At 43.6% G+C, this 11632-nt stretch overlaps 1 protein-coding gene across 1 annotated transcript in view; it reads right to left on the reverse strand.

The window, feature by feature from the left end:
* Positions 1-8351: 8351 nt before the first annotated feature.
* LOC101776130 (B3 domain-containing protein IDEF1) overlaps positions 8352-11632 on the reverse strand; it is a 3573-nt gene continuing 292 nt past the window's right edge. The window contains exons 2-10 of the mRNA XM_004974231.2: positions 11514-11616; positions 10723-11028; positions 10149-10267; positions 9928-10047; positions 9664-9753; positions 9464-9564; positions 9166-9212; positions 8989-9065; positions 8352-8781 (exon numbers count right to left, since the gene is read on the reverse strand). Of these exons, the coding sequence (XP_004974288.1) occupies positions 8740-8781; positions 8989-9065; positions 9166-9212; positions 9464-9564; positions 9664-9753; positions 9928-10047; positions 10149-10267; positions 10723-11028; positions 11514-11616 (1005 nt within the window). The 3' untranslated portion in view covers positions 8352-8739. The remainder of the gene's footprint in view (positions 8782-8988; positions 9066-9165; positions 9213-9463; positions 9565-9663; positions 9754-9927; positions 10048-10148; positions 10268-10722; positions 11029-11513; positions 11617-11632) is intronic.

Raw genomic sequence — 11632 nt, forward strand, 5'->3', positions numbered from 1 at the left:
GTTGGGATATACTCTGCCACCCCTCTTGACCATTTTACCCTCTAATTATATTGTGAAATGCAACTACTGCAGCTGCAATCTTGAATTGATTTTCTATGGGATGGAAAGTGCCTACTTTTAGAATCAGGAACCTCTTCTTTAGAACACCAATGTCCCTCTCTATATGGTTGCGAAGCAATGCATGGCGATGGTTAAACAGTTCTTTGTAGTTTGCATAACCACTTTAAGACGAACGACGCCTTCTAAACTCACTGAGATGGTACCGAACTCCTCGATATGGGGCAATAAAGGATGATGTATTTGCGTACCCACCATCTACAAGATAGAACTTCCCCTCTGGCATAATAAATTCTTTGCTAACAGCAGATCTAAGGATTCCTGCATCTGATGCTGACCCTTCCCATCCACATGAAATGAATGTGAAGTTAAGATCGAAGTTGTAGGCTAACATAACATTATGTCATAGGGTTCCTTTCCTATTTCTGTAGGGAGGGACCTTGTCTTCTGCGATGGTGATTGGTATGTGAGTGCCATCGATTGCACCAATGCAATTCTGCGCGGAAGGAAAAAAGATAAGGACTTGGCACGCAAAGAAAGAAAAGATTGGGGAAAGGATTATGCACACCTAAAAGAAAGGCATAAAACGAGGATCTGTCGCGATTTTGATATGAGTTTGGAATGAACTTGGAAATCTCACAAATCGATGAGTTAAGGCAGGAATTATTTTGAAAACTTCTGTTATTTTCCTATGGATTGTCTCACCGTTGTGTTGAAAAGCTTTCTGTAGCCTTTGGTTGCTAGTATTGTGTGAGAGCATAAACATGAACATCCCAAGCTGCTCCTCAACAGGAACACCTCATGTGTCACGGAGTAAAGTTCGTTGTGACTTTAAATATTTCAGGCTCCATTTGGAACTCAACTTTACACCAACTTGGGTGCCCTTCAAGGATTTCCTTAACCTTTTTGGCACCAGGAAGAGAAGATGTGTGCATAGGCATTTTCTCTTCTTGTAGGTATGGAATTATGGCAGGAACAAGTAAAAAAATAGCTCATCATCCTCTTCCTCCTCCTCCAACAGGAACTGTCTAACTTGCTCCTCCCAAGATCCCATTAACTAGTGTATAGTAACCCATCAAATAGAACAATAAGATTAGGCTAACAAACCAATATAGTAACCCATCAAATAGAACAATAAATCAACAACAACAGCTAGTCAACAACTTTCAGCTTGGATTTCACCATATAGCCTAGGTCTCTAGAAAAATAGGTTCCTAAAAGATTTCATACAAGGCTACAACCTCATAAATCATGAATTATCAGAAAGGACAAAAAAGATGATGGAATCAAACAGGACTGCATACTTCAGGGTGATGCACGAATAGGGTTTTCAATTAATAGAATTCAGCTAGCTGACAGCATATGAGCCAACTTGACATAGTAAATAGCATTCAGCATCACATGTCAGTACTTCCCAAATAAAAGACAAAGTGCTCATTTTTTTTCTAACCACAATATGGCTATAATCAATTCAATCTCCAATTCCACAAATCATCAGAATTCTGTGCGGTCAAATTAATAGAATATCATACATTGCAAGCTACAAATTTTGGACAGACCATCTCATCTGAAGTATCTCTATAAGCTATGACCTAAACAATAAATAAATATTTTACAGACCATCTGAAGTATCTCTATTTACATTGCAAGCTACAAATTTTGGACAAAAGAGCTACACTTTCAGGGTTTAGATCACGGAAATCAACTCAATCATGCATGCATCCAAAAGATATGTGCCAGAAGTTGGCACAACACTCTGGAATATGGATTGTTGTCAATGAAGAAAATATCTGAGAAAGCTTGTGCAGTAACATAGCTGTTGTAAGCTATGACCTTTTTGCACATAAATTAAAGATTAGTGCAAACATTACATCCTGAGCCAACTGGCCACAACCTAAAATATGCTTTGCAAAATAAATTCTCAAATCAGTAGTTCCTTTGTGGTTTTCGCAAAATGCACATGGTTTTGTAAAGGTCACTCAAGTAATTTACAATACATATCTCAACATTCTAAAGTTCATATGCACATATCAGGTAAAAACCTACAATATGCTGCACTCAACAGTCATGAATCTTCCACATAACTCAAGAAGACAGATATCTTCAACTTTGAGCCAAAAGAAATATATTATAGATAAGAGCGTGAGCAGAAAAGGAGCAAATCAACAGTTGGACAATTTTTTGATGACTAAGCTATGAATCACCTAATGGTTGATGGGGAGGCAGAGGTGGCAGCGGAGTCTGCCGCCATAGGAATCGAGTCATTGCTGGAGTAGAACCCTAGCAAGAAAGTAAATGAACGTGAGAAGAGGAATAAGAGGATTCGAAGATGGGGATTAGGGAGAAGGGATGCAGGAGGTACATCTGGACCTGGATTCTTGGAGAGAGCACACGGGAGACGGCAGCGGTCGGCAATGGCGGTGGGCGGTGCTACTCGCTCGCGTCTCTCGCGGGTGGAGGAGACGAGGAACAGGGAGACAGGGAAGGCCACCTGATGTTTGTAGGTCGGGCGTCTTTCCGCGGGGCAATTAGGCTCGGCTAGGCTGGAGTCCGCCGCAAAGCAGGCTGCCAAACACGCAAGCCCGACGCTGTGTGGAAATAATTCGCATGGGCTTCCGGCGCGCGGAAATGGCCGGTTTCCCCGCGGGGAACTGGGCTTCCAAAGGAGGGTGATTTAATGACTCAAAATTAAGTGTCTAACAAAGTTTCAAGTGCATTAGTAGGTTTAAAAGGATTATTGGTCATGAAGCACTTGTGATGGACCCCTCAAAAGGAAATTAAATGATAAACAACATATTCTCAAGTCTAAATTTATTTTCGGTTTGAATTTGAGTATAGGAATGCCACACTATTAAGAGGGATACTGGTCTTTACGTTGAAAAAGGTGCTCAAGATGACCTAACAAACCTATGAGAGACACCCTTTGCACCTACACATCACATGAGGATACTTAGTGGTGCTAACATGAGAGTTCCAAAATTTTTCAGAATATTCCGGAGGCTTAGAGTTTCCGGAGGTCCGGATTTTCCTAGAAAGTTTTTCGGAAAATTCCGAAGGTTCTAGAAGTTTCCAAAGAAAGTTCTAAAACTTAACCACCAACAGCTAGTTTCGGGATGAAAGGGTATAAATACCCCCTCAACCCCTCCCATTCAGTCTCTCTTGCCTCCTCACTGTCCTAAAAGCTTCGAAAGCATTCACTCCTCTCTTTACTCCCCTCTTGGCCTTAGGTAAAGATTTGGTGGGGGATTTAAGGAGGGATTCTTGAGAGAGCAAGGGAGTCTGCTAGTGAGCTGAAACTCCATCTCTTGAGCACCTTTGTTCTTCAAAGAGCCGGCGTTCTGCGTTTGTTACTCTTGGAGCTTTAAGCTCCTAGCCGGTTAGGCGTTGCCCAGTTGAGCATCCAAGTTTTGTGGCTGCCTCGGGAAGTTTGTATTACCTCGACGATTGAGTAAGTGACTCTACCTCGATTTTTGTGGTCGCTAGAGCGAGGAAAGTGGCTTAGGAGTGAAAAGCTCACCCTTCGTGGGTCCTCAACGGAGACGTAGGCTTCAAGGTGTGAAGCTGAACTCTGAGAAACAAATCTTTGTGTCTCTTGTGCTTGTTGTTCTTAATTTCATTCATATTCAAGCATAGAATATATTTCTAGGGTTTGTGCTCGACCTAATTTTCTAGCAAGTTTAGAGCTGTGCTATCTTGTGTCAAAGGCTTAGAATAACCTGTTGAACAACCTATATTCATCCATTTACTTTTCAGCAAGTTTATCTTGAGGTGTAGTTGATTTCTGTCAAAGTCCAGAAAAATCCGAAGATTTCTCCGAAAATTTCCGGAAGTTGCTGATAAGCTTGTTCGAAAGTGTAAAAATTTTCAGGTTCGACTATTCACCCCCCTGTAGTCGACATCCTATATCCTTTTAATTGGTATCAGAGTTTTGGTCTCCGGATTAAAGCTTAACCGCTTGGAGTATCAAGATGTCGACATCGGGGAATCAAGAAGTGCCTCTAGGAGGTGATGTCTCCAACCCAATCGCCACTCAACAATCATAATGTTCTAGTTGTAGTCTTGATAACTCTACGGATGGGAAAACCTCGTACACCCCCCAGGGGAGCGTGAGCAGTGGGCCCATTGGTAGCCAAAAGTGTCCCCATTGTGTGCCAAGCGCACAATCACCTTGGTAAGCATACATAAATTTGAAGCGGACTAATGTGCATTGTCAATGTCGCTTTTCATGGTTTATGAGGCTCATGCATTCATGGGTCCTAATACGCTCGCGATGAGTCCCACTAGCACATCGATCACTTGTTGCATGAAACAGCGAAGGAGTTGAAGCTATGGAGCTCCATAAAGGTCGGCAGTATTCGCACTCAGATTCAGGTTGCTAAGGAGGTTATTTTCTGCCTTGAAGTAGCTCAAGGCCTTAGGTCGCTATCCCCGGTTGAGAAAGCTCTTCGCCACTTAATCAAGCTTAGATTTCTTGGGCTCATCTCCCTAGAATGCACCGTCGCTCGCCAATGATCCTCCATGCGGTGGCTACATGATGGCGACGTTAATACCAAGTTCTTTCATCTCCATGCGAATCATCATCGACGGAAAAACAATATTACTTCGCTGGAGGTGGATGGGGTCATTCTTACGGGGAGGAAGAGAAGGCAGAGGCAATCTTCAACTACTTTGAGGGGATTCTGGGCTCCTCTTATGATAGGACATGCGTTCTCAACTTCAGGACCCTTGGCCTCCCCCGACTAGATCTTTCTAACTTAGGTAGCCCATTTACAGAAGTTGAAATATGGGATGTCATTAGAGAAATACCTCCGGATAAGGCTCTCGGCCCGGACAGATTTACTAGTCGCTTCTATACTATGGCTTGGCCGATGTTCAAGTATACTATGGCTTGGCCGATCATCAAGGGGGATATTATCAGGGCTTTTGACGCCCTCTCATCAATGGACTGCCGAAGCTTCTACCTCTTGAATGACGCACTACTAACATTGCTGCCAAAGAAAAATGACCCATCCTCCCTGGGTGACTACCGTCCCATAAGTCTCATCCAAGCTTCGGCAAAATCTTCCCCAAAGTTCGAGCTAATTGTTTCGCTATGAATTTAGGTAGCTTAATATCACCTAACCAAAGTGCTTTCATCAAAGGTCATCAAATTCAAGATAACTTCTGGTATGTCCAGGGTACGGTGAAGACTTTAGCTTCAAAAAAGATGCCCAGGATAATGTTTAAGATTGATCTGGCAAAGGGTTTTCACTCGGTCTCTTGGGTCTTCCTTTTGGAACTAGGATGCCCAAGAATTTGGACTAACCGGATCTCCACGTTGCTTTCCATGGCGAGCACCAAGGTTCTTCTCAATGGTGTCCCTGGGAGGAGGATTTTCCATGGTCGCGGGCTGAGGCAGGCGGACCCCTTCCCCGATGCTCTTTTTACTTGTGATGGAATGCTTCAATACCATGGTCAACTTAGCGGAGGAAAGGGGTCTTCTCGACACGCTAGGCACTAACATCAGACATAGGACTTCACTCAATGCGGATGATGTGGTTTTGTTTCTCACACCGGCAGAACAAGACCTCGTAGTCGTCAGGGAGATCTTGACCTGCTTTGAAAAGGCTACCGGCTTATCTACTAACTACTCGAAAAGTCAAATGTTCCCCATCATCTGCTCTGACGAACATATTAACCTGGCCAAGGAAACATTGCGGTGCCAAACCTCGAAATTCCCTTCTACATACTTGGGCGTTCCGCTATCGATTCGCAAGTTGCCTAAGTCCTCGCTACAACCGCTGGTCGATAAGGTCGCTAAGCACCTACCCGCTTGGAAAGGGAGGCTGCTTAATAAGAGCGGGCATCTGACTCTAGTGAAGTATACACTGTGTGCGATCCCGGTGCACATTTCTATGGCCACAGCTATTTCCTCTTGGGCCGTTAAGAATATTGAAACCTTGATCACGGGATTCTTGTGGTGCGGTACTGAGGTCGCTTCTGGTGGGAAATATGCGGTCACCTAGGTTAACGCCTTCTGCCCTACTGTCTATGGAGGTCTTGGCATCCTGAACTTACAGCTGATGGGTTTGGCGCTTATAATGCGTTGGATGTGGCTTGCGCGAATGGATGATACGAGGGTGTGGAGAGGCTATCGACTCCCAACTTGCCGGCTATCTAAAGCCTTCTTTGATGCCACTGTCACGGGCGTGGTGGGTAACGACTATTGAGCCTTGTTCTGGTCAGACCGTTGGAACAACGGTTGTTGTATCCAATCTCTGGCGCCAAACCTTTGGGCAGCCGTACCACCATGCATAAGGAATAAGCGCACGGTGTGTGAGGGGCTGACCGATCAACATTGGATTAGCGACATCTCATATGCTCTCACGGTACAGGTAATTCTGTAGTACCTGAGGATATGGGATTTGCTTCAGGGTTGGACTTTAAACCGGTCACCAGACAAGTTCGTATGGAAGTGGTCACCATCTGGGGAGTTTTCTTCCGCTTCTGCTTATAAAGCACTTTTCCTGGGCAGGTCGCATCTCCTCGCGGCGCAACAACTTTGGAAGGTTCAGGCCCCAGGTAAATGCAAGTTCTTCAGATAGCTCATTCTACATGGTCATTGTTGGACTTCTAATCGTCTCCGTCGCCATGGGCTCCGTGACAGAGACGATTGTGCTCTGTGTGCACAAGAGATGGAAACTATAGATTATTTGCTCACCGGTTGTGTACATAGTCGGAAAACGTGATTTCACACTCTTTGTTATGTGAACGTCCAAACATTAGTGCCCCAAGAGGAAGGTGCGGTCGCTTCATGGTGGCTACAATCTCAGAAGAGGGTGCCTAAACCACGTCGGAAAGGGTTTGATACCCTGGTTTGGTTAGTCGCTTGGTCGTTGTGGCGGGAACGGAACTGTCGGGTGCATGACCGATCCACTCTACAGCCGGTGGTGTTAGCTCCCGCCATTCTGGATGAGGCAAGGCTTTGGGCTTCGGCGGGCTTTGTAGGGTTAGCCGGGCTATTAGGGATCAGGAGTTGAGTGTGCTTGTTCTTGTTGTTCGTTTTGCTTCTTTCGGACTGTACGCTTCTTTTTTCTTCTTGTAAACAAACTCTCTTCTTCTTAATGAAAAACATACTCAGCACCTTCTATAAAAAGAGTCCTACTAGCACGCAGCAACTTGATTAGGAAACACATATTCTAGATACTAATATCTTTAATTCACATCCTGTCTTATTATTTTGGGAGGGGACTCACTCCCGCATGACGACTTAGACGTCGTGTGCATTCTAGTTTTGGATAATAGTGATCGTGTTGCTGATCATCTCCAAAAGTGCCCAATAAAATACTTCTAATAACTAATTTTGGAATGAAGATGAAAAAACAGTGCTCATGGAAAAAATGGTGGAGATGAAAAAAGTCCCCAGTTACTGTTCATGGAGGGGGAGGGGGGGTTTGTCATGTTGGGCTCCCCAATTACATCGGACTAATTTTTTTGGAACGGTTGGTTAGAAGGGTATTTTTTTTTCCTCCAATAGTTTTTGGCAAGATTCCAAAATCAAATTTTTGATATTTTATTTATTATTAGACACTCTCGGAGATGCTCTGACCAAAAGCATAGGGCAAAGACCCAAGACTAACAAATATGCCTACACTGAACCACCAATTTGTTTCAGGGGGTGTTTGGATACTACGTGCTAAACTTTAGCAGTGTCACATCAGATGTTCGGATGCTAATTATAAGGACTAAACATGAGCTAATTATAAAACTAATTGCACAGATGGAGTTTAATTCGCGAGACGAATCTATTAAGCCTAATTAATTCATCATTAGCAAATGGAAACTGTAGCACCACGTTGTCAAATCATGGACTAATTAGGTTTAATAGATTCATCTCGCGAATTAGACTCCATCTGTGCAATTAGTTTTATAATTAATCTATATTTAATACTTTTAATTAGTATCCAAACCTCCTATACGACGATGCTAAACTTTAGCACACTACATCCAAACAGACCCTCGGTCCCGCGTCGCGCCACGCACATGATAAACAGGGGTAGTCGATATTGTGGCCTCACGAGGACTACTGCTCCTATCCTATATTCCCTACTGGCCCTACAGTCATCTGCATAAGATCCAGACCACAGGTTATGTCCAAACATGCAATCGAATGAGGTTATGTGCTAGGAAATCCCCCGTTTGAATACAATAGTTTCTGTGGTAACCTTCAGTTTCTGCATAAGTTCCAGACCACTTTTGTTTTTCTAATTCGATTCCATGTTTGGACATCTGGAATATTTGGTTGATACAATGAGTTGCACCATAATTGCACAAGTTCCAATCACTTCTTTTATCTTATAGGTCCAAAATATTTACAAGAAAAAGGAACTACGAATGTTGTTCAGAATGCAATGCAGAACTCGAGCATCCAAATACAACCGAATTAGAGAAACAAAAAACGCAAACTACTTGTCCCGCTCAGATGTAGGCTCATTGGCAGCACTTCCAATGTTCTCCCAAAATTTCTTCCTTTTCTCCACCCACCAGGAGTCAAGAAGTCAGAGACTCCTGATTCTCTGTTTTCCATCTCATCCCAATGCGATGGTGACCCAGTCATGAAAGTTGATAATCACTTCAATTATGAACTTATGGTGAACCCAAAAAAGCCATCTTCGACGCTGCTACACCCACATCAAGTTGCGTCTAGGGGTTTGTCTGCTGAATGGCCTTCTCCCCACGGATAATCTTTATAAAAACACAAAGGTAAAAATGAGACATCAACAAAATATATCGAACTGGCAATTTAATTTAAGTACCTCATGACCACAGGTTCATGGAATCAGAAATTTTGTTCTAGCTTTTACATATTTCAGTGAGCTATGTCACACGCAATTAACTGAATTTAAGGTTATGATTGCTATATGAACGTAGGGAGTAAGAAATTTTGCGTACAAATTTGCCGGGCACGGAGTTCTTGTAGATAATGAGCGCATCTCCTGCCTGAAGGCCATGTGTCTTCACAAATTCACCTGACAAAGAGAATTGAAATGGATCAATCTATCGATGTCTGGATACCTAGGAGTCCACAAAGAATTTGAAGCTGTATCCAAATTCCACACTGAAGCATACCTGCAGCTTCCAGAATATACATTCTGCTTTTGTTGTTTGGCCAGAATCTGAAATAGCATATCATAAGTATCAGGACACATTTGAATTTAGCGACATTAAAATGCATCAGTTTTTGCATGCCGTGCCTATTATGATGTAATGAACCCAGAACTCTGTGCCAACTTGACCTCCAAATTAAGAGCACAAATTAATTTATACAACGCCTTCAACTTCGCAGCTTTTGTCAGGAAAGAAGTTATGACCTCGGGGTAAGATGTGTCATTTCAAAGATGTCATAAGACAATCTAAGAGCATATACCTATACTTAAATTTCCATGTAACTGGAAGCACCATGTCATCCATTTGCAGTATCAAAGGATCACCTTGCACCAATGGTGGAAGACTAGCCTCAGCATCCTTCTGCAAAAGATTAAGATAGTTACATTATAGGGCATAGTTGACAGTGCCATAATTCTCCAAGAATAAAAAGGATAGACAATTTCAAGCAATAGAACATGCCTTGGGTAGCACGATTCGCCCGACATTTGCAACATCACTCTTTGTCAACTCCTTGCGCAAAACGACTTGGTACTCTCCAGAGTTGAATTTCTGAAAAGGCATGTTGTCCCCCATGCAAACAGTGGCACAGGAAGAAAAATAACTTGTTAACTACAAGAGAAGTATTATTTTCCAGCAACATATCAAATGCAGATTCGGCACAAGATATGCGCCATAGAAGAAAAAACGGACATAAAAGTGTGTGATATGTATCACGTTACTCACAGTGGTGCAGCTTTCATGACTAGGCTTTGATTCAGGAAGAGTGGCAACTGAGTCAGGATGGACTTCATCACTGTTTCTAGTGTCCATTTCATCACTGTTTGTAACTACTGTAGGCAAATCCTGTGTGCCACGCATCGGAGCAGACGTAAAAATTAGGAAGGGTGAAATCGCGAAAATAATAAAGTTTGTCATAACCGTGAAGGTTCATATCTTTTCTGTACCTCTGAATTGTCAGCTTCATTGGCAGATATAGATCCTTCCATGGGAGACATGTGGGCGCATATGTTTGGTCCAAGGGACATTGTAGTGAAAGAGTCAAACCCAAGGCTGGATGCAGAACCTGTTGTTTCAATAGAATATGGAGAGACTGGTGCATTAGAGTGCAAGAATTTGGATGCGCTGACTATTGCAACACTGACTTCATTAGTCGGCTCAAACTCAGAGTTATCGGTTAATGCTACAGTGGATTCTGATAAATGTATTGCACAACCACAGACCACAGTCAATATTATAACGACATAGAAATAAAGTGCCAGCCTACGTGCTTCTGATAGGCAGCAGGACATAAACAGAAGAAAGAAGAGAACTAGTAATGGCTATAGGTAATTATCTATGTCTGTGAGCTTGAAAGGAATGAAAGCGATACATGTTTGGTCTGAGTTTGTGAAAGGACTGGATATATGAAGGAACCGGGCAGGGGATTGTAATGCTGCTTGTCCCTGAACAATAGTAGTAGTAGTAGTAGCAGCAGCAGCAGCAGCAATAGCAACAAGAAGAATAAGCAGGAGACAGTACCTGAATCCTTGTCTGGCGGGATGTGAGTATGGTGCAGCGGGTGGGAATTCTCGTCCTGTGGTGCAGCGGGATAAGAAGTGTAGGGTAGTGCATTCTTGTTAAGCATGTAATGGGTCCATAGCGCGTAAGACTGGGAGAGGTTGTAGTGGAAGGGTGTGGTGGTGGTGGTAGCGGGGGCGGGCTGCGCAGCAACGGACGCGAAGGCACTGTTGGACGCACTCCAATCGGAGAAACCTCTTGAAGGCTGGGAGTGGGGAGCAGCATTGTGCGTGGAGGGTGCTGCTGCTGCTGCATCAGCTCCTGGCCCTGCATATATAATATGGGTAGGGGTGAGAAAGCAAGAAGATTTTTTTTTTTGAAATTGAAGAAAAACAAGAAGAATTAGAATGCAGAATTACATGGATTCAGTGTTACTAGTATGTATCTATCTGTGAAGGGGAAGCTTGGTTGCTTGCTTGCTTACAGTATAAGGGAGGGAGAGACTGGGAGAGGCACAATACAATACAATACAATACAATAGAATGCTAATGGGCGGGTTTGTCCTGCCGCGAATAAATTATAGATCGGTCACTGGTTCTCTTTTGTTGGTGTACCTCAATGCAAAATTAAGCAGCAAGCAGTATGTACCGACGTCGCCGGAAAGGAGGGAATTGGTGCCCTAATCCTGCAATCCATCCGTCCCCATCCCATGGAAATGGAATCGAAGAGGAAGGAATGCGGCGGAGAGAGAGAGAGAGAGAGAGAGAGAGAGAGAGAGAGAGAGAGAGAGAGAGAGAGAGAGAGAGACTGACCTGCGGCAGGTGCTCCTGGTGGCGCGGGGTGGTGGAGCGGGACGTGGTGGAAGGGGAGGGGAAACGAGGGGTGCAGGCTCTGGTCGGGGTTCTGCACGGCGTTCTATTATCCTCAGTTT

Source organism: Setaria italica, chromosome VI, assembly GCF_000263155.2.
Source record: "Setaria italica strain Yugu1 chromosome VI, Setaria_italica_v2.0, whole genome shotgun sequence".
NCBI lineage: Eukaryota > Viridiplantae > Streptophyta > Magnoliopsida > Poales > Poaceae > Setaria > Setaria italica.